General features: G+C 37.8%; 1 protein-coding gene across 8 annotated transcripts in view; it reads left to right on the top strand.

Annotated features, from left to right (window-relative positions):
• The window catches only part of LOC127422323 (neural cell adhesion molecule 1-like), a 179,828-nt gene that overhangs the window by 92,025 nt on the left and 71,231 nt on the right, over positions 1-16,572 (top strand). For 5 of the 8 annotated variants that reach the window (XM_051665754.1, XM_051665753.1, XM_051665750.1 and 2 more), the window contains exons 3-9: positions 1,458-1,667; positions 1,885-2,028; positions 2,547-2,684; positions 5,026-5,143; positions 10,602-10,762; positions 11,584-11,726; positions 11,930-11,953. In XM_051665754.1, the coding sequence (XP_051521714.1) occupies positions 1,458-1,667; positions 1,885-2,028; positions 2,547-2,684; positions 5,026-5,143; positions 10,602-10,762; positions 11,584-11,726; positions 11,930-11,953 (938 nt within the window). The remainder of the gene's footprint in view (positions 1-1,457; positions 1,668-1,884; positions 2,029-2,546; positions 2,685-5,025; positions 5,144-10,601; positions 10,763-11,583; positions 11,727-11,929; positions 11,954-16,572) is intronic. The other 3 variants (XM_051665752.1, XM_051665751.1, XM_051665757.1) reach the window with 1 other exon arrangement.

Here is a 16,572-nt window from a genome sequence, read left to right as displayed (position 1 = left end):
AGTATCTGTGAGCTCGTCCAGGTCTGTGGCTGCAGCCTCAAAAACACTCCAATTAGTGCAGTCAAAGCAGGCTTGTAGTTCCCACTCTGCTTCATTGGTCCATCTCTTTACAGTCCTTACTACTGGCTTGGTTGATTTTAATTTCTGCCTGTAGGTTGGAAGAAGATGAACCAGACAGTGATCAGAGAGTCCCAAAGCTGCTCTAGGGACTGTGCGATATGCATCCTTTATTGTTGTGTAACAATGATCCAGTATATTTCTGTCTCTGGTGGGGCATGTGATGTGCTGTTTGTATTTGGGCAGTTCACGTGTGAGATTTGCTTTGTTAAAATCCCCAAGAATAATAATAACTGAGTCAGGGTATTGTTGTCCCATGTCTGTGATCTGATCAGCCAGCTGTTGCAGTGCGGCATTCAAACATGCGTTTGGTGCGATATACACACTTACCAGAATAAACGAGGAAAACTCCCGCGGCAAGTAGAAAGGCTTACAGTTAATAAAGAGCGCTTCCAAATTAGGACAGCACATCCTCTTTAACGCTGTTACATCTGTACACCAACTTTCATTGATATAAAAGCATGTTCCACCGCCTCTCGTTTTCCCTGTTAACGCGCTGTCCGGAATGGCTTCACTCAGCCTGGTTTCTGTGAAGCACAAGGCAGCAGAGGTTGAAAAGTCCTTGTTTGTGCAGGTGAGGTGATGTAGTTCATCCGTTTTGTTAGGAAGAGAGCGGAGATTCGCTAAGTGAATACTCGGCAGCGCTGTTCGAAATCCGTGCAGACAGAGTTTGACTAGTGCACCGGCTCGTCTCCCTCGCCTGCGTCTCCTGAGTATCAAAGCCGCGCCTCCAACTAAAATGTCTAGCAAAATGTCTGAATATTCAAAAACCGGGAAAAGATTGTCTGGTACATGCTGTCGAATGTTCAGCAGTTCATCTCTGTTAAAACTGACTGGAAAAAGATTACTAAACACAGGACAAACAAACAAAAACAACAAAAGATCTGAGGAGCTCCACACCGAGCCAGCCATCCGCGGCGCCATCATGATGATGATGTATCTTACTTTGGAAAACAGTTTCCTGGTTACACTCTCCTTGGCTTCATTTTAAGACTCAAAGACATGGAACAGTGGCTCTGGTAATTGCCCTCAACACTGAGTCTTCACCAGTGCTGTTTCCTATGGTCCAGTGATTTGAGTAATAGACTAGTAACCAGAGAATCAGTTGAAGTTATAGGTGGTGCCTACTGACAGCTGTTGTGCCAGTGATACCTAATCCCAATTGATTTAAGCAAATAATTCAATCGCTAAAGGCCTAATTTGCTTGTGACTGATGCATTTCTGCTATGTGGATGTTCCACTAGCTTAAGTTTTAACAGGACGATTTATATTATTACATTTTTAATACACAAAACAGCCCATGAATGGTGATGTGTCTATTTTGTGTTGCTGGGTCATAGTTATCGGTGGAGTGAAGGAAATCAACTGGTTCTCTCCGAGAGGGGAGAAAATTGAGCCCGGCAGACAGGACGTCAGCGTGATTCGTAACGACGAGACGTCCTCCACTCTCACGATCTACAACGCAAAGGTTGATCACGCCGGCACATATAAATGTTTAGCCAGCAGTGGGGATCAGGAGGCTGAAGCCACCGTCAATCTGAAAATATACCGTAAGATGCCTGTTTACAACAAATATTTTAACATGGAATTAAAAAATTCCATAAGTGTTAACAAAAGGTTATAAGGAAATTCACTTATAAGGATTTTTCTTCTGTTGGCCTGTTTTTCTGTCAGGCTAGTAGTTATAAGATATATACAAAATCAAACTTTGCATAATTAATTATTATGAGTGTTTTTCTGAAGTACAACTGCTGATCATTCTTCCAGAAAAAATCACCTTCACAAATGTCCCGTCACCTCAAGAGTTCACTGAAGGGGACACTGCCAATATAGTGTGTGATGTCATTAGCTCACCTCCACCAACTGTCCTCTGGAAATACAAAGCTGCAAAGATCCAGTTTGAAAAAGATGGTAAGAAAAATTGATTATCTACTGTTATGTAATAAATAATTAGTGGTGCTTGCATTGGCTATAAACCACCCACTACACTTTGGCAATGCCCTAGCAACCACCCAGAACAGCCTAGCAACCACATACCAGTACGCTATATAAACAACATAGAACACCTTGGCAATACCCTAGCTACCACCCAGAAACACCCTAGCAATAACATACCAGAATTCTATTAACCACCCAGAACAACTGCAGAAAGCCTTGCCAACCACCCACAACACCCTAGTATTGTGGCAGTTTTGTACAGGCACAACTCCCCTTTGCTTCAGAAAATGTTAATGAATTGATAGGGTCTTTATTGCAGCCTAATGCTTCTTTCTCAAAAATGTTGCTCTTAAATTATTCTATGTGAAAATAGGTGGGAAAAAAGTGTTGAGATTGATATATTCCATATGATTGATGTCATTTTTGTACTCCATTTATCAGACATCTCTGTGCAAACCAACAAAAAAATGTATTCACCTTGTTCTGTGCAGTCCGTTTCAGGGCTTTGAATAACAACCATCTCCAAATCCGAGGGATCAGGAAGACTGATGAGGGGCTGTACACTTGCGAGGGTCGCATTAAAGCACGAGGGGAAGTCGATTTTCGCAAAATTAAAGTCGTTGTTAATGGTGAGCTCTTATTTATCTTTATGCTCTAGTTTTGAGTAGTATGGTGTTGCCCCCAGGCAAAATTTTGCTCGCTGTAACAAAATAAAAAACCCAGTTCGTGAGATCTTTCTTCATTATGAGGAGAGTACTAACTAAATTAAATGCAAAAGTTTGTCAAAAGATTCACTGGCAACCAATTTACAGGTGCATCTCAATAAATTAGAATGTCGTGGAAAAGTTCATTTATTTCAGTAATTCAACTCAAATTGTGAAACTCGTGTATTAAATAAATTCAATGCACACAGACTGAAGTAGTTTAAGTCTTTGGTTATTTTAATTGTGATGATTTTGGCTCACATTTAACAAAAACCCACCAATTCACTATCTCAAAATTAGAATACATCATAAGACCAATAAAAAAAAACATTTTTAGTGAATTGTTGGCCTTCTGGAAAGTATGTTCATTTACTGTATATGTACTCAATACTTGGTAGGGGCTCCTTTTGCTTTAATTACTGCCTCAATTCGGCGTGGCATGGAGGTGATCAGTTTGTGGCACTGCTGAGGTGGTATGGAAGCCCAGGTTTCTTTGACAGTGGCCTTCAGCTCATCTGCATTTTTTGGTCTCTTGTTTCTCATTTTCCTCTTGACAATACCCCATAGATTCTCTATGGGGTTCAGGTCTGGTGAGTTTGCTGGCCAGTCAAGCACACCAACACCATGGTCATTTAACCAACTTTTGGTGCTTTTGGCAGTGTGGGCAGGTGCCAAATCCTGCTGGAAAATGAAATCAGCATCTTTAAAAAGCTGGTCAGCAGAAGGAAGCCTGAAGTGCTCCAAAATTTCTTGGTAAACAGGTGCAGTGACTTTGGTTTTCAAAAAACACAATGGACCAACACCAGCAGATGACATTGCACCCCAAATCATCACAGACTGTGGAAACTTAACACTGGACTTCAAGCAACTTGGGCTATGAGCTTCTCCACCCTTCCTCCAGACTCTAGGACCTTGGTTTCCAAATGAAATACAAAACTTGCTCTCATATGAAAAGAGGACTTTGGACCACTGGGCAACAGTCCAGTTCTTCTTCTCCTTAGCCCAGGTGACCCCAGCCTCAGTCCATTCCTTGTGAAGTTCACCCAAATTCTTGAATCGATTTTGCTTGACAATCCTCATAAGGCTGCGGTTCTCTCTGTTGGTTGTGCATCTTTTTCTTCCACACTTTTTCCTTCCACTCAACTTTCTGTTAACATGCTTGGATACAGCACTCTGTGAACAGCCAGCTTCTTTGGCAATGAATGTTTGTGGCTTACCCTCCTTGTGAAGGGTGTCAATGATTGTCTTCTGGACAACTGTCAGATCAGCAGTCTTCCCCATGATTGTGTAGCCTAGTGAACCAAACTGAGAGACCATTTTGAAGGCTCAGGAAACCTTTGCAGGTGTTTTGAGTTGATTAGCTGATTGGCATGTCACCATATTCTAATTATTTGAGATAGTGAATTGGTGGGTTTTTGTTAAATGTGAGCCAAAATCATCACAATTAAAATAACCAAAGACTTAAACTACTTCAGTCTGTGTGCATTGAATTTATTTAATACACGAGTTTCACAATTTGAGTTGAATTACTGAAATAAATGAACTTTTCCACGACATTCTAATTTATTGAGATGCACCTGTAGTTCCTCTATCAGCAGGTGTGCAGGTCTTGCAATTTGTGCACATGTGCTCTTTTAAAAGGATAGTTCATCCAAAAATGTCAATGTCATCATTTACTCACTCTCATGTTGTTCCAAACCCTTATGACTTTCTTTCTTCCATTGAACACAAAAAGAGATAGTTAGACAGAATGTTATCCTAATTTCTATCTTTTTTCATACAATGAAAGTGAATGGTGACTGGCGGAAGAAAGTCAGTTTTACGGGTTTGGAACAACATGAAGGTGAAGAAATGTTGACAGAATTTATGTTTTTGAATAAACTATACTTTTAACAAATGTTATTGTTATTTTTTTCATCAAGAAATGTTTTTAATCCATGTATATTGAATATATATTATATATACATAGAAAATGTAAAACATTTACTTATATATACTTTTCATACAGTATACTGTATATATACTATATATATATATATATATATATATATATATATATATATATATATATATATATATATATATATAGATTATGTTTAAGTGTTCCATTTTAGGTAGCCAAAAAAAAAAAAAAAAAAAAAAAAAACCTGTACATACAGTTTTTACTCAATGGTACCATAATACGTACCATAGACAGTTCAGATGTGTGTGCTTTTCTCTGGTGGGTCTCCACATATCAAATGTGCAATTTTCCTTTTCCTCTAAGTCCTTCCCACTATAAGAATCCGTCAAGCGGAAACAAATGCAACAGCTGACATTGGCTACTCAGCCATGCTGGCCTGTGATGCTGACGGATTTCCTGAGCCGATGGTGACCTGGACGAAGTAAGCTCACAGTCTCCCTCAAGATCTTTCTAATAGAAACAAAAAACTACTAAAAAACACACATTTCCTCACCACCTCTAACGAAAGATTGTGTTTATTTGGATTAGTGGTTCAAAGCCAGGTGAAAATCCTATAAATAAATGAAGAACTTTTGTGGATGGCATGGCATAGTAGCAAAAGAGTTAACCATTAGTACTTTCAAAGCAGGAGTGTCTCCTAAGCTGCCCTCATGTACTCAGTGGGAATGCATACAGTACTTTCTCGTTTTCTGCTCTCGGAGGAGAGCGTGTAAGACACAAGTCCCCAGAGACATTATAAGGGAAGGAGCCAGACTACTCTCAAAATAGGAGAAATCGTAACTGTAAATACAATATGTCGGTTGTAATTCCACTTTACCTTAAAGCCAACTGCCTTTTTGATAGAGGCATCACAACGCTCAATATGGTGGATTTGGAATGGAGTACCCACCCTACAGTTAAAAGAGTCAATCGTCTTTTTGATAGAGGCATCATAACACTCAGTATGGTGTCGATACACCAGTAGACATGATAAACTGGTAGAAATTTGCCAACCGGTTTACATTTTGGATTATCGTCTCTATCGCGGTAACACAAAATTGCCACACAAGCCACACATTGCATTACACACACTGTCGGATAAATGGAGGAAGGTGAAGGGACTGCTCGTTCCTCAAATTCATTTGAATGAGAAGATAAGAGGAGATTAAGAAGGAAAAAGTGCATCTTCTGTGGTGTGGAAATGGTTTGGCTTTAGAAAACGTGATACAGAGCAGAAAACTTTGCAAGGTTTATACATTGTGTATGTCGATATATGTAAATATCCTTGTGCACGTGTCTATCAGTGGTCAGGGCTTCATGTGAGACTGAGAGAAATGATGAAACACATGGTTCCTCACAGACAGTTGCACTTGTCTTTAGATGAAAAGCATGTCTAGAACGCAAGAAAACGTCACTGAATCTGCTTCTGAGGCCCGAAATTTTGCTTGAGCGTCCGCCAAAGCAAATTCAATGAGATTCATCCCACGCTCCACACATGCCTCCCATCCAAACACGCGCAGCTGTGTTTTGTGCGAGTGTTGCACGGACACGCAATCTGAAACAAGCAAGTGCGTGCGACTGTTGAAGGCATCCCATTCCCTTCGTTTGTGCTCTAGTGACAGAAAAATTGCAGATCACACCCGCTACTCATTCTGGTTTCTCTCATTGTCATGTGGGTTTTTAAAATGCACATAAAACCCTTTCTAAAATTCCGTTTGAATGATGTTTGATATCAGGAAACAAACCATCCATACCGTATTTTCCTTCAGATATTTTATATTTTCTTTATATAGATTACTAAAAACACTAAGAGCTTAATTGTTTATTTATGGATAATTGTATTAATTTATATGTTATTTTCTTTGTTGCATTGCTTTGAGAATATGTTAAGTTTCTTGAGGAAAGTTAATAATAATAATAATTATAATAATAATAATAATAACAAAAAGAAAAAGAAGATAAGTGCACATCATCAGACTGAAATGTGGCATTTTTTTATTAAATTGTTTTACTTAAACAGTGTTTGTCAACTTGCAAATAAAAAGAAAATTATATAAGATGAAGTAGTTTTTATTTATAAAGTATTTAATTCACTGACTGGTTTACTCAAAATTACACATTGTGTCATGGCATAATATCTAATAAAATTGTATTGATTTTTCAGAAACATTTTTTTAACTATATTGTGATATATATCGTTATCGTGATCTAAAATGACTCATCGTGAAATAAGATTTTGGTCATATCTCCCACCCCTAGTATGTCCCGCCTTACAGTTAAAAGAGCCAATCACCTTTTTGATAGAGCCATCGCAACACTCAAAATGGCAACTGTATTAATGGATGTCCTGCCATACAGTTAAAAGAGCCAATTGCCTTTTTCATAGAAGCATCACAACACTCAATATGGCGGCTATAGGAATCGAAGCCCCACATTACAGTTGAAAGAACCAGTTGCCTGTTTAGTAGACACATCGCAATGCTCAATATGACGACTGTACAAATGGAAGTCCTGCCATACAGTTAAAAGAGCCAGTCGGCTTTTTGATAGAGGCATCACAACGCTCAATATGGCAGCTATAGAAATAGAAGCCCCGCATTACAGTTGAAAGAACCAATCGCCTGTTTAGTGGAGGCATCGCAATGCTCAATATGACGACTGTAGGAATGATGTCCCACCTTACAGTTAAAAGAGCCAATTGCCTTTTTTCTTTGTAAATAAATTTTTTTATTGATTCCTACAGTAAATAAAGAAAAGCAAAGCATATATACATAGAATCATCATTTAAACCCCACAATTACCCCTCCACCTCCCAATCCCCAACCCTGCCCTGACCCTCAACAAACATTCCTGTGGTCACACATGAGTATATTCACAAAAAAAGCAAACAAACAAACAAACAATATATATATATATATATATATATATATATATATATATATATATATATATATATATATATATATAAAATAATCACACATTTATACCTGTACCTCTCTCTCCACTGCCCCTCCCCGAGAGCCCTCCAAAAATAGTTGACCCATTTCCCAACAAACAAATCTAAGTTACACAGTCTTCTAAATGACACTTCCTCAAAAGCTGCCACCCTCCCCAACTCCATGCACCTCTCCTGAAATGGGGGCGCCCCAGCTGACCTCCATCCCCTTAAAATAATTTGCCTGGCAATCATTACACAGAACCAAATTTTTTATGTGTTTATTCCCCACATCGATGACTGCCCCATCGCCCAAAACACAGAGTCTGGGACAAAACTAAATCTGAGTGCCTAATACATCACACATAAAACTCTGAACCTTCAACCAAAATTCTTGGATCTTAACACACCACCAAAAAACATGGGTTGTGTCTCCATCTTCTGATTGGCATCGCCAGCAGGTGGGTGTGTCTTTTAGACCAAGCCTATACAATCTAGAGGAGGTCCAAAAGAATCGATGTAAAATCTTGAATTGGATAAGGCGCACCCTTGCATCTCTAGATGCAGACTTGGCATTTTTTTTAGAATCCTAACCCACACTCCCTCCTCCAATACCAAGTTTAAATCTTTCTCCCATAATCTCTTGATAGAAGTTAAAGCTCAGTCTCCCAGACTCTGAATTAGCAGGGAGTAATACACTGATGCCTCATGACCTTTTCCAAAAGCAGTAATCACCATTCCCAGAGTATCTGCCACTTTAGGGGGGTGTATGCTACTCCCAAAAATAGTACAGAGCAGGTGGCGCAGCTGTAAATACCTAAAAAACTTGAGATCTGGGAATCCCAAAATGTTGAACCAAATTTTCAAAAGATCTCAACACTCCACTCTCATATAGGTCACCGAGTGTATTAACCTCCCTCACATTCCACTCTCAACAGCAGAAAGGGGACTTATTAATACATAATTTTGGGTTCAGCCATATGCTCGAGGCAACATTGAAATAAATGTCCAAATTAAGTTAACGGGGTGTAACTTAACTTCTCCAATTAGTTTAATATAAAGGCTTTGCAATGGTGAAATAGGGGCAAGAATTCCCGTTCAATACAAAACGAGGGAGGGGCTCTCTCAGGTGGAAGCGACCAATGAGCCAAATGTCTGAGACCAAATGCATAATAATAAAACAAAATCTTGGGTAGGCCTAGCCCACCTTTGTCCATTGGCCTATGTAACTTATTGAAATGTAATCTGGAACGCTTACCATTCCAAATGAAGGACTTCGCTATGCTATCAAATTGCTTGAAATAAGAGAGGGGAACATCTACAGGGATTGTAGCAGATAGTTGAATTTTGGAATACAATTCATTTTAACTACATTAACCTTCCCAATTATAGATAAATGTAATGAAGCCCACCTGCCCACATCGCTTGAAAACCTTTTTATTAAGGGGTCAAAATGAACTCTAACTAAATCACACAAATTTGCTGGGAATAAAATGCCCAAATATTTAATGCCCTGTTTGGGCCACTGGAAGACACCCAGCTGAAAAGCTGTTGCTGGGCAGTATGCTGTCAGAGCCGAAGCTTCGGATTTAGACCAATTAACTGTATCCCGAGAATTTACAAAAGGAGTTAATAATTCTGTGGAGGCAAGGCATAGATCTAGTGTGGTCGGAGACAAATAATAAAATATCATCTGCGTAGAGCAAAAGCATATGTGCCATACCTCCCAGCACCACCCCTGGAAAATCATCTTCCTTTCTTATCGTGGCTGCTAATGGTTCCAGGGCAAGACAGAACAATAATGGGGAAAGAGGGCAACCCTGCCGGGTGCCCCTATTCAGAGTAAAATAATCAGAAATGAATCCATTTGTTTGTACCGCCGCTACCGGGTGTCTATAAAGTAACTTAATCCATCCAATAAAAGTATTCCCAAACCCATATATTTCCAAAATCTTAAAAGCCAATTGCCTTGTGAGGCATCACAACGCTCAATATGACGACTGTAGTAATGGAAGCCCTGCATTACAGTTGAAAGAAACAATCACCTGTTTAGTAGAGGCATTACAATGCTCAATATTGCGACTGTAGAAATGGATATCCCACCCTATAGTTAAAAGAGCCAATCACCTTTTTGATAGTGGCATTACAACATTCAATTTGGCAGCTGTAGAATTTAAAGTCCTGCTGTACAGTTAAAAGAGGGTTTTTTTATTTTATTTTATTTTATTTTTTATTGTTTTTGCGTGATTTGAGCTAAAGTAGCCAAATTTACAAATTTGTTGTTTTCAGATTTGACTGCTGATCTAAAATATGTCATTGGAACATATCTTGCCCAACAGTTTTGGAGATTGAAGTAGATAGGAGCTGTACTTGCATGACTGGAAATAGCTGCGTGAAGTTATTCCCAATATGGCTGCAGATAGAACTGACTTGCCTTAAAGGTTCTTTTGTTTGGTTATAGAGAGGTGAATGGGGTGAAAGAGGTGTTTATTTGTCTCAAAATAAGTCAGGTCCTCTCCTCTGCCAAGGGTTGTGGTATATTTATTACCTGTTTGACCTTAAATCAAGAGGTGGCCACCATGGTCAAGAATCCAATGATTTCAAGAATGTCTGCACAAAAACCACAAATAGATAGGCAAATAGAAGTAGAATGAAAGCAATACAGCTGAGCGAGTTTGGCTAACAGTATTTTCTGTTTCTTAATGTGTTTTTTCATCAGTAAAATCTCTTTAGATTTACTTAGAAAGACACTTTGAGGAGACATATTGCCTTATTTGTCAACCTCATTGCTGTATACGCATTTTACTCAATATGGTTCACTTTAAGTGATAAAGGCTATACATATTTCCATCAGTAAATTCTTAGTAGAAGAATATTGAAAACATCTTTTGATAAGAAACAGTTCCTTATTTGTTTGCCTCATTGCTGTACTGTTTCAATATGTTAGCGTTTTATTTTCTCTCAGAAATGATCTTCAGCTTGAGAGTGGGGATAAATACAACTTCAATGAAGACGGCTCAGAGATGACAGTACTAGATGTGACAAAGCTGGACGAGGGAGATTACACATGCATCGCTAAGAACAAAGCTGGGGAGAGTGAGCAAGAACTTAGTCTTAAAGTCTTTGGTAAGAATTCATGAGAGATCTCAGAGGACATCCCTAAAACGTAGAGCGCTCTGTGAAAGTCAGTGTTGAAGTTTAGACACTAAGAATAAAAAACATAGTTTTATTCTGTGGGGAATAAAGTGAATAGATCACCCACAAATTAAAATGTAGTCATTATTTACTCACCCTCATGTTCCAAACACATATAACTTTTTTATTTTGTGGAACACAAAAGGGGATCTTTTGCAGAATGTTCACACAGCTCTTTTATGGACAGTGAAAGTGAATAGAGACAGATGCTGTTAAGCTCACAAAAATGAAAAAAGTACTCTGGATGACTTGTGTGCTATATTCTATATTATGTCTTTTAAAGCCATTTAATAGTCTTTATTTGAGGTACATAGTGAAATTTAAGTCATCATTCAATGAAAATGATCCCCTCTTTCACAGCTCTCAAATCTCATTCACACTTGTGCATATTCAAACAGTTGACAAGACTCGTGACAACCAATGCCATTTGGCATCATTTATATTAAACCTGGCCTGATGCATCTTCACACGGCATTTTTTATATCATATATACACAAAAGCAAACAGAATGTTAAACTGCGGAGAATAATGACGTAAGCTTTTGAATGGCTTCAGAAGAGTTTGAATATAGAAAACTAGTCGTATGGACTACCTTTTTAATGCTTTTTTGTCATTATTGTAGCTGCGTCAGTCTCCATTCACTTTCATTGCATGGAAAAGAGCAATGTGAATATCAAGCTTAATTTCTCCTTTTGTGTTCCACAAAATTTTAATTGTTGACTGAACTAACCCTTTATATCATGTCCTCTCAGTGCGACCCAAAATCACATATTTGGAAAGCAAGACTACCACTGAAATGGATGAACAAGTCACGTTAACATGCGAGGCCACCGGAGACCCCACACCCACCATTACATGGAGCTTCGGTACCCGCCTTTTCAGCGAGGGAGAACAGGTAACCCCGAACACACAGACAGCAATGTAGACAGTCGTCAAACTGGTTTCTCTCTGTTGAGTTAGAAGTGGGAACAGAAGCTAGAAGAGTAGCAATAAATTGATCATGGTCTTAGCCTAAAATCAGGCAGCAGCTAGCTAAATGGACGAGTCATGATGGTGGGCCTCTGGCTGTTTCATGCATACAATTCTCTTTGTCTGCAGGAGCACCAAAAGAGGATTTATCAGGTATGAGATCAGAAGGGCAGGTATAGTAACATCGACGTCCAGGGAATGGACCGTTTAGATCTACTTCTTAATCCTAGAAATGGCCGTGATGTTATCGACATCCTTAAGACGTTTGCAAATTGACTGCCTGCTGTTTCGATTACCTGAAGTTCTTAAAGTCATTATACTATCTGCAAATGTTAAAAACTTGCATGGTGGTGAAGGTGGTGAAATTGCAATGCTATTGCAACAGTTCCTGGCAGGAAAAGTGATGATGGACACTAGCTCTAAAAATGCCTTCCATTTGTTCTGTTCTAAAATCTAGTGAGCTGCCTGCAGCGGCAGCATATTAAGGCATCATAGATATGATCCCGAAAGCTGTTCCAAACGGTACATTAAGCACCTTAAAGGCACACTACAGAGGATTTCCCATTTAATGTTTAGTTAGAAATTAACAAAATACCATTATTGAGCCAGCGCATAGAAATACGTGTTCAAAATCGCTTTTTTACATTATACGCATTTGGCAGACGCTTTTATCCAAAGCGACTTACAGTGCACTTATTACAGGGACAATCCCCCCCAGAGCAACCTGGAAGTGTCTTGCTCACGGACACAATGGTGGTGGCTGTGGGGATCAAACCAGCAACCTACTAGTTATGCGCTTTAGCCAACTACGCCACCACCACTCACAAGACACTATGGTAAACGTACAATAGCACAATAGCAATTTACATTCAGAGCTGTTTTAACTGGCAGGAAATGTTAGGCTTCTGTCATTCATCCTTGCGTGTTTGCATCATGTCCGTAAACAAATTAAAGAAGGTCCAGTGGCAAATATGATACTTTCTTGCTCAGACACATATTTTGGATACATGTCTTGAAGGACTTTCTTCTTACTATCAGTGACTCTTGGTGTAGCTTGTCAGACAGATCCACTCTGATATGTTGATCACAGGCAACGCTGAGTTTACCTGAAATCATCAGATTCATCTGTGCAAAAAGAGCAGTGGCGTAGCACAAATGATGTAAAAAAATAAATAAATAAACAATGTTCCTCGGCAAGTTATTTGCAATTTTATGTTTCAACCACAGATGACGATAGAGAGCCCAGGATTCCGTAGTGTACCACAGTGTAAAAGTAAATCTAAAATGGTGGAAGAATCGAGTGAAATGCTGATTATAAAAAAAACAAACTTATATTTCAGTCAATACTGTAACAAATCATAAAAAATAGTTCAGTGAAATTAAAAAAGGATTATTTTACCCAATATCTGTGTGTACTATGTATTTTTATGCTTATCAGAGTATTGTACCGTTAGCTTAGCAACATGCTAAAGTCAAACTCAGCTGCAAGTTGTGTCTTCATTGTGTGCTATTTGTTTGGCACGCATAGTAATTGCCTATGTAGAGTGTTCCAAATCAATCACATATAAGGTTCCATGATGGTTAGAATGCTGTCTATATAGGTGGTAGGCAGTGAGGATGCTCACTAGACTTTGGAACAGAGCTATTGTCTTCACTCGCCATCCATGAGGTGAATACAAAATAATGTGTCTTGGAAGCCTGAAAAGTAAGCTGGACGTTTTGGTTGTGCCGAGCCACCATCATCACGAGGTTCCTAAAGGAGCATGTCTTTGTTTTTTAAGCCTTTTTTGGACCGCTTTGCCATTTCCAGTGTGTCTTTCTGTCGAGCTGTCACTGTCTTGCTCATCTCATCATGTGGGTGTTGGGTTGTCATGAATGCCAGCAGCTCTTTAATGGCCTGTGTTGATCACCATGTTTCATGTTTACAAAAATAATTAGAAGTTTACATTGGCAGTATAAGGTTTTATTTTTTAGGATTAAGTATAGCCATTTCTGTTTATTGTCTTTTAAAGTCAACATGAAATATAAATTGACAGTATTAATTTCATAAACCATGTTCCTGGTCATAGTGGGCCATAATCTTTCAATAAAATTTAAAACTAGCTCTGCATCTTAAATTGTTTTTTGTTTTTTGTTTGTTTGTTTGTTTTTGTTTTTAGGCTGACATCACCTAGGCAGCACAGGCTATTAGTTAACGTTATCCAATAGCTAAATAGCTATTTAGGCAGTGGTTTAGGCTACAGCTGTACATAATCTGGCCGTCGTTTAAAGCTGGTTAATGTCCTAAAGGTTATGGCAGTAATAGTAAATTACAATATATCTGAAAAAGAAGCTCTACCATAGGAACTTTAGCCTCCATGTCCCAATCAAGCAAACAAATGCAAACTCTCATTCCGTTTAGATATGGAAGGCCCACTTTTCATGATCCAATCAATTCCCAATGGATAAAATCAAGTGTAAAATCACTCTTCTTTTTTTTTTTCTTGTTGCATATCCTTTTTCACTCTGAAATATGTCACATTATGAAAGTAATATGGGTTGCAAAAGCGTTTTTTAATGTTGACTTTAATCAGCTTGGTAAAAGGCAATCGACAGTTTGTGTTATAATCACATTAAAGCAAATTGCCGTAAATCTGCTTATTATTTTTTAAAGTATATTAAAACATTTAATGTTTTAATTGTGCACTAAATTAACTGAGCACTAAATTAAAACATTTAGTGAAACTGTTTCTTTCACATCACATTCTAGAAATGGGACTTTTTATTTAAGGTTTTTTTCTTTTTTCTTTGTTGCACAACCTACTACACTGGAATACCTTTTTAAATAGCTCAGCCCACGAACACACTGCAGCTAGATACGAATGTTTCTCTTCTTCTGAGTGCTTAATCCCTTTCTGTACATACAGTCCAGAGGGCGGTTATTTATAGGAGTGACAGCTGCATTCTACAACTGAATACACTCCAGAATAGGTAGAGACAACCACATTTATATTAAATCTGCATAATGTGTTCAAAACTGATTTGAACAACTAAATCATTGGTAATCAGATTAGTTAAATTAAAAAATGCTGTTTATGCAGTCTGTTGATTCACAAGGTCAAAATGTACTCACTTTCAAGTCTTCTGAAGCCATACGATGGCTTTGTGTGAGGAACAGATTGAAGTTGTTACTCACTTACCACAGAGTTACGAGAGTTCATGACAGAAGAAACAATGTCCGATTATTTTGAGTTGGATCTTTTCAATGAATCGGTTAATCCAGTTCACAAATCAGTCGGAATGATTCGTTGTCAAATTGTCTGGTTGTCAAAACAATGATTAACATTGCAAAATTATGATAAGATTATCAGTAAAGAAAAACAACGTACATTTCGGTCTTTTTTGGGTAAAGCTGTTCTGGCTTCAGAAGACTTGCGTAAATAAATGATTTGCGAGTTGTAAGGAATTCTTTTATGATACTTTTATAATTATTTTTGAAGTTTGAATACTCCAGTACCCATTCTTTTTAACCTCTTCAACTAAATTTTTTACATTTTCACACTCCAATTTAAAAGCTCACCATTTACATATTCTTTGGAATAATTGCCAAAAATTAGTCTCACCACCCCCCCCCCCATTAAGAAAAATACTCCAATTATTCGTATATAATATGGTATATTTTTACTTTCTTAAAAAAAAAAAAAATTGTCCTAACTTTTTAAGCATGTAATTTTGGTTTTCTGTCTCCCTCCAAATAGTCTTATTTTATTCCACTAGATGGCAGCAATAATTTTTACTTTATCACCTTCCATCACAAAATGCCGATCTGAAATGTAGGTGGCACTCTAATGCATTTTAGCCCTCACAGATGTGCTCTAATTTTTTTACCCCCATTGTTGAATATCTTGGCCTCTGAGTGGACCAGAAGCTCAATCTAGGAGTATGCTGGACCACATATTTTGTTCTGGACATCTAAGATATAACATTGGATTATTCACACAAGCAAGCTCACTGACAGTAAAACATTGCTTATTTTTTAGATAACTACCTAAGGTAAAAGAAGATATAAATGTTTTAGGTATTTGAGGCTTACCACAGCAGTTATCAGTGCATAAGAGATGTTTGTATTGATATCTTACAGAAATCATATTTCACTTTGTGATTCTTTTGATAATCTTTCAAACTGTGGTATTAGGGCAACTGTACAGTGGCATTCCTGAGAATGAGAGCTTTCATTTGATACATGATTTGTCTATTTACATGCTATTTGAAAGAATTTTATATTCATATTTCTACCACATGACTTTCAGGTGGTGCTGATTTGGGACGCAAATGTTTTTAGGCCATATTTTGTTATTTTATGTAACAAATGCAGAAGTGATGGTTATCTAAGAAAGTTCCGATTCTAAGCTTTCAAACGAACCATATATGCCTGACTTATGTATTCGGAGACTTCAGTATTATAAGCGTAAAATTTTTTTGCAACATTGACAGAGGCATTGAAGAGGTTAATTTAGTGAAAAAAAGATTTAAGTAATCCAAAGTGCTTAGATTATGTTAATTACCTTGGGTAATCTAACAATGTTACAAATTACAGTTTAAAGCATGTTTTCTGTATTTTGTAGTGTAAAATACTTTAAAATCAATCCTAGGTGTTTACATATGCATATTCATATGCAGACATCAGTACATCCAGTCAATAATATTAGTTAAAAGAAAAGTTTTTTTTTTTTTTTTTTTTTACACCAAACTCTGGTCAACCCTGTTTCTTGTTTACAGCTGTGAGATTCCAA

Source organism: Myxocyprinus asiaticus, chromosome 31, assembly GCF_019703515.2.
Source record: "Myxocyprinus asiaticus isolate MX2 ecotype Aquarium Trade chromosome 31, UBuf_Myxa_2, whole genome shotgun sequence".
Taxonomy (NCBI): Eukaryota; Metazoa; Chordata; class Actinopteri; order Cypriniformes; family Catostomidae; genus Myxocyprinus; species Myxocyprinus asiaticus.
This window is presented reverse-complemented; position numbering and strand designations above follow the sequence as displayed.